General features: G+C 38.8%; 1 protein-coding gene and 1 pseudogene across 3 annotated transcripts in view; one reads left to right on the top strand and one right to left on the bottom strand.

Annotated features, from left to right (window-relative positions):
• The window catches only part of SMCHD1 (structural maintenance of chromosomes flexible hinge domain containing 1), a 129,258-nt gene extending 114,596 nt beyond the window's left edge, over window positions 1–14,662 (bottom strand). For both annotated transcript variants that reach the window (XM_082853405.1, XM_082853406.1), the window contains exons 1-3: window positions 14,167–14,662; window positions 3,920–3,995; window positions 3,104–3,265 (exon numbers count right to left, since the gene is read on the bottom strand). In XM_082853405.1, the coding sequence (XP_082709531.1) occupies window positions 3,104–3,265; window positions 3,920–3,995; window positions 14,167–14,343 (415 nt within the window). In that variant the 5' untranslated portion in view covers window positions 14,344–14,662. The remainder of the gene's footprint in view (window positions 1–3,103; window positions 3,266–3,919; window positions 3,996–14,166) is intronic.
• Window positions 14,663–15,196: 534 nt separating this feature from the next.
• On the top strand, window positions 15,197–18,350 carry LOC309970956 (chromobox protein homolog 3-like; annotated as a pseudogene). Its single transcript has 2 exons — window positions 15,197–15,385; window positions 17,695–18,350. The product of its transcript is annotated as a chromobox protein homolog 3-like (transcript).
• The last annotated feature ends 228 nt before the right edge of the window (window positions 18,351–18,578 follow it).

The raw sequence follows: 18,578 nt of genomic DNA, 5'->3' as shown, positions 1-18,578 counted from the left end.
AATTTAATGTGAAGTTACAGAAATCAAAGCAGGAGTTTAAACAGTGATATTCTCTGCCTATTCATATAATGACAGTAGGAATGAAAACCCATATAACCAATCTGGAAGGTAATTAATCTATATCAAAAGTCTTAAAAATGAATGTATCTACTGACTCCCTGATTATACATTTAAAAACTTATCCCCAGAGAAAGAATTAAAGATTCATTCAATATGCAGATACTTAAACCCTTTCACCTAGATTTACATGTTGTTAACATTTTGCCACATGGCTCCTATGCATTTTTTAATTTAATTTTTATTTTATATTAAAGTATAGTTGATTTACAATGGTGTGTTAGTTTCAGGTATATAGCAAAGTGATTCAGTTATACATATATATAAATATATATATTCTTTTTTTACATTCTCTTCCATTATAGGTCTGTGCTATATAGTACGTCCTTGTTGATTATCTATTTTATATATAGTAGGGTGTGTATTTTAATCCCAAACTTATAATTTACCCCCCACCAAATGCATTTTTTTTTTTTTTCGGTATGCAGGCCTCTCACTGTTGTGGCCTCTCCCATTGCAGAGCACAGGATCCGGATGCGCAGGCTCAGCAGCCACGGCTCACGGGCCCAGCCGCTCCGCGGCATGTGGGATCCTCCCGGACCGGGGCACGAACCCCTGTCCCCTGCATTGGTGGGTGGACTCTCAACCACTGCCCCCACCAGGGAGGCCCCCGCAAATGCATTTTTGACTTAGAATATTTCCAACTTACATGGGTTTATCTGGTATAGAGGCATAAAGGAAACATAGTTTGCAATTTTAAATAGGGTGAACAAGATAAGTTTTGTTGAGAAGGTAATAGAAAAACAAGACTTGAATGAGGTGAGAGACTGAGACAGGGGCTATCCAGGCAGAGGGTCCTAAGCTGAGAATAAAGCTGGCAGTGAAGAGGAATGAACAACAAGAAGAGTTGTGGAAACAGAGTCAGAGAGATACAAAGCACAGCTTCTAAGACCATGCATGTAATTGTAAAGACGTCAGCGTTTACCCTTAGTGAAACAATCTGACTTCTCAAACCTTACGTGTACAGGCATGAAAAGAGAGAGACGAGGCCACTGTATAATCTCGGTAATCTATGATGGTGCCTCAGACCTAGTGTTACCAACAGAAGTAAAGAGAAATGCTCATTTTAAGATAAACACTGATGATAGTGCCAAAAGGATTTTCTGAAAGATTGAATGAGACAAAGAATCAATTGGATTTTTGGTTTAAGCAACTAAAAAGAACCAAAATTAATTTGGATGGAAAACTATGTGTAGTATATTCCCATCTTAGATATCCTAGTAGAGATGCCACATGGGCAAGTGGATAGACAAAACAGATTCAGGGGGTAAGTCTGGCATTATTTTCAATATTTAACTAAAAATGACCATTTCTCACTACCTCCATTTGGGAGTCACTTCCATAACTATGGTATTTAGAGCCATGAGATTGGATGGAATCACCAGTTGAGGAATTAGGAGAAGATAAGGGACCAAAGACTAAGCCCTGAAGCACTGACACATTAAGAAGATGGGGGGACTTCCTTGGTGGCGCAGTGGTTAAGAATCCATCTGCCAATGCAGGGGACATACTTCCCTTGTCTGGGAAGATCCCACATGCCGCGGAGCAACTAAGCCCGTGCGCCACAACTACTGAGCCTGTGCGCTAGAGCCCGCGAGCCACAACTGCTGAAGCCTGCATGCCTAGAGCCTGTGCTCCGCAACGAAGAGTAGCCCCTGATCGCCGCAACTAGAGAAAGCCCACGCGCAGCAACGAAGACCCAACGCAGCCAAAAATAATAAATAAATAAAATAAATAAATTTATTTAAAAAAAAGAATTAGTCACAAGAACATTCAGTCATTTGTAACAATTAAAAAAAAGACTGAAATAACCTGAATGTCTAATAACAACAGTACACTGTTCAAATAAATTACGTTATCTAAATACTGTGTAACCCCTAAAACAAATATATATTGACATGCATATTAAAGATGTTCATTACATTTTAAATAAAAAGGTAGGTTAAAAAAGTATGCATTGGGAATTCCCTGGTGGTCCAGTGGTTAGGACTCTGTGCTTTCACTGCTGAGGGCCCGAGTTCAATCCACGGTCAGGGAACTAACTAAGATCTCACAAGCCATGCAGCGCGGCCAAAAAAAAAAAAAAAAGGATGCATCATACAAAACCATTAAAAAAGAAAAAAAAAATCAAACAATATAAAGAGGTCTGAAATGATAAACACCAAAGTGTTGGTGGTAGTTACAACTGGGTGGTAGAGATAGGGATGTTCTTTATGCTCTTTTTGCTTATCTATGTTTTCTAATTTTCTACCAACTCTAATGCATATACAATGAAAAAAAATTTTAATAAGAAAGTTTATAGGGAGTTCCCTGGTGGCCTAGTGGCTAGGATTCCTGGCTTTCACTGCCAAGGCCCAGGTTCAATTCCTGGTTCCTGGTTGGGGAACTGAGATCCCACAAGCCACAGCACAGCCAAAAAAGAAGAAAAAGAAAGTTTATAATGAACATCTAAATAGTATTAAACACTTTGGCAGGGTCCAGACAGAAAAGATTCTCTAAATCAACTAGCAAACAATCCAAAGGAAGGATAAAAACTGGCAAGTAGTAAAGGTGGAAGGAAATGATAAAGAAATGATAAAGAACACAAACCACTTACTTGTGCTGTTCAGCTATAAAAAATGTGCAAGATAAAACAAATATTTTCTCAACTGGGAGAGGTGTACATGAGGCCAGGAAGAATAAATCAGGAAAGGAGAGTGTACAGGAGATAGATGTGTAAGTACAAGACCTCTCATGAGTCGAAAAGGAATGAATTCTCATTCTACATTAGTTTTCAAGGAGAGGTATCTTTATTCTGAAGATGACTTAGGTAGAAAAAGAAATACACTGTGATGAAGAGACGAAGTAAGGACACTCACAAAAACTGATCATAGTCTGTGAATAAAGTAGAATGAGAGATCTTTTTTAAAGTGAAGGACTAAGACGTGTGATCAGGGGATAAAGGTGAGTGACAGTTTATCAAAATTAGTATAAATGGAATACTTACGTAAAGGATTTTGTCCTTCACTTGCATAATATTCATACATGCCACTTTTAACCAATGTGTCATAGTGAGGTAGGAAGTCAATTCGTTCTTTTGTAGCTGTTAGTAGTAACTGACTGACTGACTGTAGCAGGTACAGAGTGACTCCATCTTTAACAGTTTCATCTGTAATCAAGAGGTAACATCTTAAGTGCTAAGCTAGCATCCGAAACACAATGAATTTATAATTTTAAATATACAAACTGTATCTATGAAATGACTTTAAAAATTGTACAGGCAAATCCCCAAACAATGGATCCATCTATAAATTCAGTTGTGTTGTGTTTTGTTAAGAATATCAATGGAATAGGTTCAAATACTTCCACTCATCTGAAACACTCAATTCTTATGTTGTCACAGAAAATCAGATGAGGAACTATATTAAAGTGGTATCAATATGAATGGAGAAGAATGATTAAATCCAAAAAGGAATCAGGCATGAAAAATTGGCAAGTCTTAGAACATAACTGGGTAAAAAAAGAAATGGAAGAATCCAAGTTGGTCAGAAGAATTAGCTTCTTAAGGGCCCAAGTAGAAGATCTGTGCTAGGTGTTGTGCTGAGCAAGGTCTCATCTTCTGTAGCCATAAATATCAACTCTTTTCCTATAATCTTGCTTGAAAAATATGACCTCTGCACAAACTGGATGCATATAGCTAGTTTCCTCCCCCATCCTCAAAACATCACAGTTTTTTGATGCTTATCTATCTCATAAAATAGTCATTGCTCTATGATATACTAGAACATATTAAATATAAAAGCATAAACATAACATTGCTTACCAAAATTATCACAGGTAATTTCTTTCCTACTTGTTGTTGTAATAACAAATTTTTCTTCAGGTGAAATGCCAAGTGTCTATCCAAAATAACAGAATAAAATCAATTATTATACAAAGGAAATAAATACACTATTCAAGTTTACAAAAATATGAAAATATTAATAAGGATATTATAATCTTCTAACAGTTAGTGTTACATTTATTTGAGAAATATGTCTTAATGTTCTAAAATTTTGCCTTTGCATAATTAACCACAAATCTATCTACAAATTACCTAGATTTTTCTGCTATTATATGTCACCTAGGAACACAAGTGATTAATTGAACATTTTGAAAGGGTTTAACATCAGCAGGGCTCTCTTAGAGAGATATATATATTTTATGTCAATATATAAGTAAACTTATTTGGAGCAAAGTAAACATATAATTTTATGTCAATATATAAGTAAACTTATTTGGAGCAAAGTATTAACATAACACTTATGTTCATATATATTAAATATTTAAATATGCAAAAACAAAAGTACTAGAAGAAAACAGAGGTTAATATTTTATAACACTGAGGTAAGTATAGCCACACTATGCAGGGTATCTGCATAAAGAATCTTTATATCTATTATAACCCCTTCCAAAAGTATAACTTAAAAAAATTAAGGCAACATAAATTATGGGGGGAAACTACAACAGGAAACAAAGTGTTAGCATCCTTACTTCTGTTTCAGGTAATGATGAACTAGTTAATCTAGACCAACCTTACACAGAAGATTACTAAAAAAATCTAGACTAATGATATCCAAGTCTTCAATACTGATACTAAAAACCCTACTGGTCACTACTGAAACTAACTGAGGCACTAACTCCTTACTCTGAACACTGACAAATTAAAGGGAAAGAACAAAGCATTTATCCTGTTTTCTTGTACCAATTAGATTTCAGGGTAACCATATATCTCTAATTGATGAGGCAAAGTTGTTCTTTTGCCTCATCGATTAGAAAGGCAAAGAATTCCTGCTAATAAATACAGGAGGAATGGCAATCAGAATAGCACCATCAATGAATGAACCTTAAATTAAAACTTGTTTATTGAGGAATCCTGCTGAAATCACCTGAATCCCACTAATTCAATCTTAGCATTTCTAAGAGTGGGTAAAATAGCCTTACATTATGTGCCTCCTGATATGATGTAATACGAAGTACCAGCACCACCTATGAAGTATTTTTTGCTTCCCTACCCCAAAGAAGCCGAACCTAAATCTTAATTATAAGCCTTTAAAAATAACTTCTAGTTTATAGGATATGTTGAGTTAGAAAAAGCTAAATTACACCATAAAGGAGCACAGACAAATCCAGAATGTGGAATATGAGAGACAAACCAACTTGATTTCTTCAACAAGTCAGTGTCAGGAAAAACAAAAAAGACTGGGGGAAGGTACTTTGCTCAAATGCTCTAAATTTTAGAAGAATTAAGAAACATAAAAAACCAAGTTCAATATAAGGACCCTGATTTAAACAAACCAACTATAAAAAAAATATTTCTGAGATAAACAAATCTGAATATGGATTGAACAATACTATTGAAAATGTTAATTTTGATGGTGTGATAATAGAAGTGCATGTTGAATATATAGGAGTGAAGTAAACTAAGGCCTGGAATATGCTTCAAAAGGCAAAAATGAAGCTAGTGTGGTAAATACGTGGAAACTGTTGAATGTGGATGATTATACGTGGTTTCATTATACTATTATCTCTTGTGTATGTTTGAAACTTTTAATGAGAAGAATTTCTAACTTAAAATATACTATTATAGGGCTTCCCTGGTGGCGCAGTGGTTGAGAATCTGCCTGCCAATGCAGGGGACATGGGTTCGAGCCCTGGTCTGGGAAGATCCCACATGCCGTAGAGCAACTGGGCCCCTGAGCCACAACTACTGGGCCTGCACGTCTGGAGCCTGTGCTCCGCGAAAAGAGAGGCCACAATAGTGAGAGGCCCGTGCACCGTGATGAAGAGTGGCCCCTGCTCACCGCAACTAGAGAAAGCCCTCGCACAGAAACGAAGACCCAACACAGCCCCAAATAAATAATAAATAAATAAATAAAAGCCATTTCTAAAAAAAAAAAAAAGAGAGTTAAAAAAAATATATATATATATACACTATTATAGACCAGTGGAAGAGAATAGAGAACTCTGAAACAGACCCACACATACGCACACAGGGAGCTTGGCAAATAGGGGAATGACATTACAGATTGACGAGAAAAGAATAAACTATTCAATGAATATTACTGAGACAACTACTTAATTGTACAGAAATAGATTTTTAAAATCCCCATCTCAACATACACAAAAATAAGTTCCAAGAGAACTAAAGCAGCTACATTTTAATCCAAAATTGTAGAGGAAAAATAGGGAAATCATTCTGAGAGGAGAGAGAAAGGATTTCTGAAAATACATAAGAAATGCAAGCCATAAAGAAAAAAACTGGAAAACACGAAAAGATGCTCATCCTAGTTATCAGAGAAAATTAAAACTTTGATTATCATTCCCACAAAGCTAGTAAAAAATTTAAGTCCTGATAATATAAAGTATAGGCCTCCATTAAAAGAATCACACATGATGAAGTGGAATTTAACCCAGGGATGAAAGAATCTTTCAATATCAACAAATCAACGTGATACACCACATCAACAAACTGAAGAATAAAAACCATATGATCATCTCAATAGATGCAGAAAAAGCTTTTGATAAAATTCAAAATCCATTTATGATAAAAACTCTCCAGAAAGTGGGCACAGAGGGAACATACCTCAACACAATAAAATCCATATATGACAAACTCACAGCTAACATCATACTCAACGGCAAAGAGCTGAAACCATTTCCTCTCAGATCAGGAACAAGACAAGGATGCCCACTCACACCACTTTTATTCAACATAGTTTTGAAAGTCCTAGCCACAGCAATCAGTAAAGAAAAAGAAATGAAAGGAATCCAAATTGGAAAGGAAAAAGTAAAATTGTCACTGTTTGCAGATGACATGATACTATACATAAAAAATACTAAAGATGCCACCAGAAAACTACTAGAGCTCATCAATTAATTCAGTAAAGTTGCAGGATACAAAATTAATATACATAAATCTGTTGCATTTCTATACACTAAGAACAAACTATCAGAAAGACAAATTAAGGAGACAATCCCATTTACCACTGCATCAAAAAAAACAAAAACAAAAACCTAGGAATAAACCTACCTAAGGAAGCAAAACACCTGTACTCTGAAAATTATAAGACACTGATGAAAGAAACTGAAGATGAACAAAGAGATGGAAAGGTACACCTTGTTCTTGGATTGGAAGAATCAATTTTGTTAAAATGACCATACTACCTAAAGCAATCTACAGGCGCAGTGAAATCCCTATCAAATTACCAATGGGATTCTTCACAGTACTAGAACAAACAATTTAAAAAATTGTATGCAAACACAAAAGATCCTAAATAGCCAAAACAATCTTGAGAAAGAACAGAGTGGAAGATTCACACTTCCTGACTTCAGACTATACTACAAAGCTACAGTAATCAAAACAGTATGGTACTGACACAAAAACAGACACACAGCTCAATGGAACAGGATGAAAGCCCAGAAATAAATCCACACACTTATGGTCAATTAACCTGAGACAAAGGAGGCAAGAATATACAGTGGACAGAAGACAGTCTCCTCAATAAGTGGTGCTGGGAAAACTGGACAGCTACATGTAAAAGAATGAAATTAGAAGATTCTCTAACACCATATACAAAAATAAACTCAAAATAGTTTAAAGACCTAAATGTAAGACCGGATACTATAAAACTCCTAGAGGAAAACATATGCAGAACACTCTGACATAAATCACAGCAATACTTTTTTTGGCTCTGTCTCCTAAAGTAATGGAAACAAAAGCAAAAATAAACAAATGGGGCCTAATTAAACTTAAAAGCCTTTGCACTGCAAAGGAAACCATAAACAAACCAAAAAGACAATCTATGGAATGGGAGAAAATATTTGCAAATGAAGCAACCAACAAGGGCTTAATTTCCAAAATATACAAATAGCTCATACAGCTCAATATTCAAAAAAAAAATTAAAAATGGGCAGAAGACCTAAATAGACATTTCTCCAAAGACAGACAGACAGTCAACAGGCACATGAAAAGATGCTCAATGGCACTGATCACCAGAGAAATGCAAATCAAAACTAGAATGAGGGACTTCCCTGGTGGTACAGTGGTTAAGAATCCGCCTGCCAATACAGGGGACATGGGTTCAAGACCTGGTCTGGGAAGACCCCACATGCCGCGGAGCAACTAAGCCCGTGAGCCACAACTACTGAGCCTGCGCTCTAGAGCCCGTGAGCCACAACTACTGAGCTCGCGTGCCACAACTACTGAAGCCCACGCGCCTAGAGCCCATGCTCCACAACGAGAAGCAACTGCAATGAGAAGAACACGCACTGCAACGAAGAGTAGCCCCACTCGCCACAACTAGAGAAAGCCCGCATGCAACAATAAAGACCCAATGCAGCTCCGCCCTCAAAATAATGATAATAAATAAATTTTAAAAAACCAAACTAGAATGAGGTATCCTCTCACACTCGTCAGAATGGCCATCATCAAAAAGTCTACAAATACTGATGCTGGAGAGGGTGTGAAGAGAAGGGAACCCTCCTACACTGTTGGTGGGAATGTAAACTGGGACAGCCCCTATGGAGAAGAGTATGGAGGTTCCCTTAAAAATTAAAAAGAGTTACCATAAGATCCAGCAATCCCAATCCCACTCCTGGGAATACACCTGGAAAAGACAAACTCTCTAATTCGAAAAGATACACACACCCCAATGGACATTCCAGCACTATTTACCATAGCCAAGACATGGAAGCAACCTAAATGTCCATCAACAGATGAATGGATAAAGAAGATGTGGGGTGTGTGTGTGTGTATGTGTACACACATACACACACAAAATGGAATAGTACTCAGACATAAAAAAGAATGAAATAATGCCCTTTGCAGCAACATGGATGGACCTAGAGATTATCTTACAAAGTGACATCAGACCGAAAGACAAATATAGTATATCACTTACATGTGGAATCTAAAAAAAAAGATACAAATGAACTTACTTACAAAACAGAAACAGACTCACAAAAATAGGAAACAAACTTGGGGTTACCAAAGGGGAAAGCAGGGCAGAGGAGATAAATTAGGAGTTTGGGATTAACAGATACACACTACTAGGGAATTCCCTGGCGGTCCAGTGGTTAGGACTCGGCGCTTTCACTGTGGTGGCCCAGGTTCAATCCCTGGTTAGGGAACTACCTGCAAGACGCATAGCCAAAAAAAAAAAAAAAAAAAAAAAAAAATACAGATACACACTACTGTATATAAAACAGATAAACAACAAGAACGTACTGTATAGCCCAGGGAACTATATTCAATATCTTGTAATAACCTACAATGGAAAAGAAGTGTGTGTGTGTGTGTGTGTGTGTGTGTGTGTGTTTGTGTGTATATATCTGAGTCAGTTTGCTCTACACCTGAAACTAACATTGTAAATCAACTATACTTCAATTTTTTAAAAAGTTCTACTAAAAAGACAGCTATATTTTGAAGGATAAAAAAATAAAGTATAGGCCTCCATATAGGGAAGGTGGATCTTACACATTTCGGATAGGCCCGAAAGTCAGTACAACCATATTGAAAAGCAATTTGGTATACTTTAGTAAAATTAAAAATACTCATATCCTATGCAATTCCACCCAAGAGAAATGAAGCTATAGACATAAATTGATGGGGAAAAGATTCTATTTGTTTATAGAAATAAAAATTGTCTTCACAGATCTTAGGCTTTTGTATAATCAAGACAGTCTTTATTTCTCAGTTCTTTACTACTTTATTTCTACAATGTCCCAACTGTTAGATCATGTGGTTACATATCCTGTAGAAAAAAATACATATTTTTATAATTAAATCTTTAAGATCTATGTACATCTGAAAAGTATTTATATATATATCATACAATCTCTCCATAGTTTTATTATTCAATTAAGATAAATAAGCTATCTTTTTTCTCTGCTTTATCTATAATCCTTTATAAAAATTATTTCTCAAATTCATAACTTCTCTAAATATTTTATAGCTCTGGTATTCGACAGACATAAATTAAATATTTTTACATTATTCATTATGCTTTTATTCAAGATGTCATACTCTTCTCTCTCCAATTTTTGGTCTAAAAATCTATCTTATCAGATGTAAACTAAAGTCTTTCGTGTATCTGTACTCACCTGGCGTTGAATACAGATACATTTCCTCTGCCTTTCTCTATATGAAAGCAGGATGACATTCTATTTGGGCAAGAGTCGTAACTGGGCTTTTTCATTTTTATAAGAGCGCTTCAATTCCTCCTTTTTCTGGGTTAATGTTAAAGCATATGGATCTTCCAAAGTACCAGCCCTACATGTCTTTAGGTTAGCTTCAAACTATCTGCTGCCCAACTTCTCTCAAAAGCCAATTTTAAGAAATATTTATGAAGGGCTAACTAACTTGTAGTCCATAAAATCCTGACTACTTTAAACTTCATCAATGGATTAGGTCACTCAAAAGTTATATAGTTCAATGCATCTCTCTGAACAAAAACTAGCCTTTAATGATGTGCTTTGGTATTATATCCAGTCGCTCTGTCCCTGAACCACACCAAAACCAGGAACACCCACATTGCACTTGGGCGAGAAATCTCTACAAAAATTTGGGTGGTAACTGCTTAAAGCAGGCTGCAATACCCTAAACAACACACAGCGTACCTTGCATTAAAAGACAAGATAAGAAGAGCCTCTCCTATCTCTAAGAATGTTGTCCATTTTATCAGGATTTGTGAGGAATCTAGGGAGAAATTTTTCTCAAATCAAAGGTTTACATCGTTAGCAGCTGGAATGTTTTTATTTTATAGACATTGTGGATTTTGTATCAATTACCTTTCCTTCTTTGTTTTGACGCCCAAGAAACTCAAAGCTGATTTCATGGCTCAGCACTGGTATATGCTTTAATCAAATGAACTTCCACTTACTAGTTCTCCTCAGGTTACTTTTCTACTCTTTCCTGCATCTACCTTCTTTTACCTTTTTTCTTTTCAACTTTTGGAATTTTTAACGTAATATAGCTTATGTACAAATTGTGTTTGAAGGAACAGATTGATTCATTTAACTAAACGCTATAAACCAACTATTAGGTAAGGCTCCTACCTTCAAGAAGCAGAGACTATTTTTTAAGTATGATGGTATAACAAGTGCTATAGAAGGGTGACAAGGAATAGTGGAACCACACAAGAGAAGGAGTAGGCATTTCCTCAAAATTAGGGGTGGAGAGGAGGGTTTGCACATATGGGTCTTAATGCCTGGGCATATTAAGAACTAGTCAAAAAAGTTATTTTCTAATCTTTGATTCTGCAAGGTCACAAGGGCTCAAGTGAGTCAATAACTGCTTATCACAAGTGTAAGGGCTTCTGCCAAATCCACCTTTTCCTCTTCCTTCCTCTTGATTGCTCCTCTTTTCTACAAAGTGCGCTTTCCCCAAATAACATTTTAGGACCCATAATACTTTTTAGCACTACAAAACACTTATTAGTTTGTTTTCAGTTTTAATGAAAAACTTTAATTTAGTGCACTATCTGCCTCTTCCCCTAAAACGGAAAATGAAGGCTTTAGTAAATAGTGTGGACATTGTGGAGATTGTTTTAAAAAAAATACAAGCTTTAGAATCAAACAGACCTAGATTCCAATCCCAGTTTCATTGCTCATGAACTGTATAAACTCAGACTTCAATCAGTAACTTATTTCAGTTCTTCATGTCTGTAATGGGGACAAAGTTATGGGATTAGGTGGCATAATCTAATGATGTTTTAAATTCTCAAAAAAAAAAAAGTTAGCCTTCCTTTTTTTACTAGTTCTTCCCTCCCACTTCTAATCAAATTTAACCTTCTCTGTTCCAGCAGGAAAAAGTGGGAAGGAGAGGAAAAGAATTAGTCAAAGAAAATATTTTCCTTGTTAAAATACTGAAGGAATGGAATGAATATATCTGTTCCCTATAACAAAGAACATCATTTGAGGCTGAGTGGAATAACAAAAAGAACTTGGCTTCTGGGTTTGAATTCTAATTTTTGTACTATCTGTTTGACTTAAGTGAGTCACCATCTCCAAAAGTGAGTTTCCACTTCCGTAATAAGAGGTTATTATACTCTTCCCCTATATATGTAACAGACTTACTGACACTTCTCATATGGGAGAATTATTTCTAGAGGGAGGGTAGATTAGTACAACCTTTCTGAAAAACAATTTAAAAATACGTATCAAGAGCTTTAAAAATATTCCTGACCTTTGATCCAGGAATCTCACTTCTAAGATTCTAAACCAAAGAAAAATAAAGACATAAAAGACTATGCATATAAGGGGAAAGAATTTAAAAAAGAATATATATATATGTAACTGAATCACTGTGCTGTACACCTGAAACTAACATGACATTGTAAATCAACTATACTTCAATGTTTTTAAAAAAGGAGGAAAAAAAAGTTTAAAAAGCAAAATAAAATAAATCTCCAAAAAAAAGACTATGCATTCAAACATGTTTATCATGGCATTGCTTAAAATTGGAAGTAATGTAAACGTCAACAAAAAAGAGAGATCTGGTTATGTAAACAGTGGTACAAAACAGACCACTTCGATTATGAAGACTTGCATTAAAACAGAAAAATACTGACAATATTAAGTGAAAAAAATGGAATATAGACATGTATTACGGTTATTTAAAAATGGGGGGTGAGGGTAAGGATACAAAGAAATAACTCCAAGTCCTAACAGTGGTTATAAATTTCACAGTGAGTAAAAGGTTTACTTTTTTCCCTCTGGTTCCTTATTTTCTTTAATGTGCTGATAGTTTAGAATCATTTTTACATGTCATGACTTTAAATCATTTACATATAATCAATATAAATATTTTATATAATCAACTACAACAATAATAAACATGGAAGAGTTTCCTTTCCCTGATGCATATAAAACATTCATCCAAAAAAAAGAGCATTCATTCATTCACTTTTCAAAGACATGGGAATCTGCTATAACCATACACAGAATGAACTTCTGAGTTTATAAAATTTTGTCTCCATTCTAATTTGGCAATTTACTATGTGCCAGGCACAATTCCAGATGCTGGGAATACAGAACAAATCAAAGTCCTTCCTCTCAAGTCGTTTTTTCCCCTGAGTCTTGATTTCAATTATTTCAGCAACTAGTATACAGAGTTAATAGCACTAAAAACATCAGCCTGCTCAAGTTAAAACACTGCTTCACACCAAGTCCTTTTTCCTTGGAAGCTAAGTGTTCTCTATCGCTTAAAAAGAGCCCCAAGTGGTTAATGCAGCTGACGAATATACCCCTTCTTTGAAGCTCGAGCACCAGCAACACCTCAGATCTAGAAAAGACTTCCCAGTTTAAAGTAGGACTTTGCCTACATAATCATTAACTTTTAAAGCAAACTAGTACAGGGAGTATATAGGTCCTTTGGTGTTCCGCAGATACCCTCGGACACCATTTGAGTGGTTCAGGAACTCCCAGGGGGCTGGGGGATGCAGGAAACCAGAAGGGCAGCTCCACCTGCTAAGCTCTCTAGATCAAGTGCTTCCACTACGGAAGGGCGGGCCTGCAAGCCTTCTTGACAGAACGACCCAGGAAATTACTGCATCACTGAACGAACCTGAGAAAAATCGACTCCAGGAATTTAACAACTTCTATCACAACACTCCTAACAGAGCCATCGGGGAGAACTCCGCTCTCTTCTTTAAAAAAAACAAAAACAAAAGTTCCACCCGAAAGAGAAACAAGTGGCTTTCCTGACTGGAAGAAGAGCTGCACGGCCTCAGAGGCTAAGGTCGCCCCGGGCCCATGCAACCCGCGGTACCAAAGTCTGGGCGGCGCGACCCCCGGAACAGGGCCGGGGCAGAGGGAGGCCCACCAACCGCGGGCTCCGCACTCCAAGGCCCGCGCCCGGACCGGCCCCAGGCTTCGCCGCCCCTCTCAGGCATGGCGGGCACCCGGGAGGGAGAAGCCAAAGCCGCAGGACCGGGGCCGAGTGACAGGTTTATTGCCCCCAGTGAGCAACTTGGGCTTCTCGTCACTCTCCCAACCTCAACTCTACCCGCGCATCCCTCCTTAGCGTACCTGACACACTGAAGCGCGGAACGCCGCAAAGTCCGAGCGCTCCGTGACCTGCAGCGCCCGGTCCCCGAGCTCCGACTCCTTCTCGCGCCGGTCAAACAAGTACACCGTCCTGGAGCCGTCGCCTCCGTCGCCCTCTCCGGTCCCCACCGAGGGCCCGCCGTCGTCCGCCGCTGCCATATTGGGGAAGAGGAGAGAAAACAGCAGCGCCGGCCCCTGCGGCCGTCGCGCTAAAGGCCGAGGTACGGGCTCCGCGCGGCGCCTTCAGCTCCAGCCCCCGGGGCGGCACAAGGCCTCTACCCCGGCGCACTCAGCTCCTCCCTTGGCGGCGGCGGCGGCCGAGCAGCCGCAGGCGCGAGGATCACCCGGGAACCGATTCGAACGAGCTCCTATCCGTACACCACGTCACTTCCGCGGCCCGCCGCTCCCGCAGAGGAGGGGGCGCGCGGCGCGCTCCTCGGAAGGCCTGGTTCCGCGTCCGCTGCCGCCCAGGCGAGGTCGCAACGCTACCCGCAACCAGGCCCGCCGCCTGTAGCTGTGGCGCAGGAGAAAGAGGGGCCGCCGGCGGCGCGCAGGAGGCGGGGCGAATCCGGCAATCCGCGCGGGCCGGGGCGGGCCTTCGGAGCCCGCTGCCCGGGGCCCGCCCCTTTCGCCCTCGCGAAGTTGGAGGGAAGCGCGGTCCCTAGCGGGCGGCGGCACTCTGAGAGAGCGACCCGGTATCCGAGGCGGGAGAGCCTACCCGCGAGCGGCGGGGGGAGTCTTCCGAGGGACTGTTTTCTCCCGGCCCAGAGGGTCCTGGTACCTTCCCGCCTCTCCATAACCCCGACCGAGCCTATCCGGCTTCGAGCTCCTGGCGCCGCGGCAACAGCTGCGACTTCAGAACCAGGTCGCGTGAACGCGGCGGTGGGAAGCGCCAGGCCCGCGGGCCTCGCGGTGTGGACCTGACCCCGCCACGAGCACGTGGGTCCCCACGCGGAAAAAAACGACGCCGAGACACCCTGAGCCGCTTTTTCAGTCCCATTTCCTAGTGGTTATGTGTGGGCCGCGGCACGGACCTCCGAGACAAAGCGGGGCCCGGAGAACCTCCCCACCGAGGTTCTGTGACGTCACCGCGGCCTCCAAGGGTCCCGGCGACCATATCTGCCCGATGTACACGCCTACCCAACGCCGCCGCCACCACGCGTCTGGGAGTCGTGCACAAGCAACCCTATGCCACAGAGTTGTTAGGAATAAGTTAAATAATGTTCGCAAAGGGCTTTTTTTTTTTTTTAAATACAGGAGGTTCTATTAATCTATTTCATACATATTAGTGTATACATGTCAATCCCAATCTCCCAATTCATCCCACCACCCCCCCGCCACCCCTCGCATTTCCCCCCTTGGTGTACATATGTTTGTTCTCTACATCTGTCTCTATTTCTGCCTTGCAAACCGGCTCATCTGTACCATTTTTCTAGATTCCACATATATGCGTTAATATACGATATTTGTTTTTCTTTTTCTGACTTCACTCTGTATGACAGTCTCTAGGTCCATCCACGTCTCTACAAATGACCCAATTTTGCTCCTTTTTATGGCTGATTATTATTCCATTGTATATATATGCCACATCTTTATCCATTCATCTTTCGATGGACACTTAGGTTGCTTCCATGACCTGGTTATTGTAAATAGTGCTGCAATGAACATTGGGGTGCATGTGTCTTTTTGAATTATGGTTTTCTCCGGGTGTATGCCCAATAGATTGCTGGGTGCTTGGTAGTTCTATTTTTAGTTTTTTAAGGAACCTCCATACTTTCTCCATAGTGGCTGTTATCAATTTACATTCCCACCAACAGTGCAAGAGGGCTCCCTTTCCTCCACACCCTCTCCAGCATTTGTTGTTTGTAGATTTTCTGATGATGCCCATTCTGACCAGTGTGAGGTGATACCTCATTATAGGTTTGATTTGCATTTCTCTAATAATTAGTGATGTTGAGCAGCTTTTCATGTGATGCACATGGCTCCCCTCCGCCACCGCCAACACGCGGCTGAGAAACGTGCACGAGCATGCCTATGCCACAGAGTTGTTAGGAATAAGTTAAACGATGTTCACAAAGGACTTAACGTGCACTACGCTTTCAGTAACAGCCTTTATTGCGCTTCATTAAACATCCTTATCTTGGCCTGTAGTGCCCTAACTCAACAACAAATAATATTGTCATTGTTAGACGACTAGGTTTAGTCATTTACTCTCCAGGTCTTAAAATATTTAGTGAATATTTTGTGCTTGAGAGTGACACGTAAATTCATGAAGACTGGGGGATTTTTTTGATTCTTCAAAAGTTTGGGTGATAAAGTATATTTTCCGTTTTACTAGGTTTGCCAAAACCTTCATGGTTAATTACATGGATAGACTAATCATTGGTGTATGTTAGAAACCTAGATTTGCTTGTCCAAATAAAGATGCTCCAGAATTGTAGCGTGTGTGTGTGTGTGTGTGTGTGTGTTTGGCTAGACATATAAGGTATTAAAGGTGGAACACCCAGTTGGAACAAAAGTGTGAAGGCATGTGTTTGGGAGGAGCATAAATAATAAGGGCTGGAAGTGGGGAGAATGGAACAGTAGACGGTGGAAGATAAAACTGGGAAGAGGCCAGATGTGGCCAAATGCCATTCATGTTCCTGAAGGGAGATATGAGGGAAAGCTGAGACCAAAGTAACCCCGACTCCTATGGGATTTCTTTGACCTCTCACATTTTACCTTTCAAATTCAAGGGAACTTTTTGTTATAGTCCATTATATAATGGTGTTTGATTTAAATGACAAAAAAAGTTTTTCATATCTTAATGAGTGAAATGAATTGCCTATTTCATCAAATTGGGACTAGAGCTAGAAGTTCATCATCAGGACAATTTCTCATTTCTCTATAATACTAAATTATGCAAATGCATGGGTACAAACAGAAACTCTTTGTATGTCTTTAGAAGAGAGTTAAAGATAATCTCACTGAGGAGAGATACAAAATGCTGCCAGAGAAGTGTACTACAATATTACAGGCAACTATTGGTGGAAACAGAGCTATGTATCTTCTTGAGAGGTCAACTCTGAATCACTGTCTTCTGTGGCAGTTTGGCAGTCTGAAACATTTGCCAGTCAACTTTTGTTCTCAGAGAGAAACTCCCCAGATAACTTTTTCAGCAAAGAAAGATGATGTTTGTTTTTTTTAATTAAAGTATGGTTAATTTACAATGTTGTGTTAGTTTCAGGTGTACAGCAAAGTGATTCAGTTATACATATTGATATATATATTCTTTTTCAGATTGTTTTTCATTATAGGTTATTTCAAGATATTGAATATAGTTCTCCGTGCTATACGGTAGGTCCTTGGTTTTTTTATTGATGATGTTTGTTCTTTAATTTTCATCACAAATAAATAAGAGTTTGAAATGACCCAGTGCCACAATTAGTTCTCTTTAATTGACTAGTAATTTTTCTTTTTATTAGCCATCTTATCGTATAGAGTATAAATATTTAAGTATCCACGTATCAGTTATCTCTTGCTGCAAAACAACATACCCCCAAACTTAGTGGCCTCTTGTACAACTCCTCACTGCCCTCCTCCTGGGAGAGCGTGAATAACAGCTCTTCAACTCCACAATTTAAAAACTCCTCCAATAAAACTGTGCTGCAAAAAATGGGAAAGAAACAGAATAGAAAAGAGTAAAGTGAGTCAAAGAGGTAGAGCCTGAAGGTTTTGTGATGGAAGAAATATTGGACTGATGTGTAGTGAATGGGAAGGTGGTGTATATCCTTCAGCAGAAGAGATTTACAGGTGCTAACAATACTTGAAAACTGGAAGAAAATTCAGATCATTCAAAGTTAAAGTATTTCTTATTTCTGAAAAAGCTGGTAAAGAAAAAGATGGCACAAAAGTAAAATCTTTATCTGACAGTGAATCTGATGACGGGAAATCAAAGAAGAAAAGAGATTCTGCTTTGCCAAGATGCTTTGCCAGTGGTCTTGATCCTGAGCAAATAACTGTGTTACATACAGCAGTGGATAATTAATATTTCTCATGAAATGGAAAGATGCAGATGAAGCAGACTCGATGCTGTAGAAGAGGCAAACATGAAGTGTTGTTAAATTTTAATTGCTTTTTACAAAGGGAGACAAACTTGGCATTCTTGTCCAGAAGATGATCAATAATTGTTTACATACATACAAAAATCTGGTCTTGGTTTATGACTTATTAGTATGAAAAATAACTACATTCTAATGAAAATCAAGTTTGATGTGTTCATTTTGAGTAGTATTAAGGGAATTGTTGAGTTGTTCTTGTTTTTATTTTTTTTCTATCAAAAGCACTGTTTACTTTGAATAAATAAAACTTTCTGTAGTTGCTTCATTTATCAGAACAGAACGTTTGATACCATG

Source organism: Leucopleurus acutus (genome assembly GCF_964270905.1).
Source record: "Leucopleurus acutus genome assembly, chromosome: 13".
In the NCBI taxonomy this organism is placed as follows: domain Eukaryota; kingdom Metazoa; phylum Chordata; class Mammalia; order Artiodactyla; family Delphinidae; genus Leucopleurus; species Leucopleurus acutus.
Note: the sequence above shows the minus strand (reverse complement) of the source record. Positions and strands in the feature narration are given on the sequence as shown.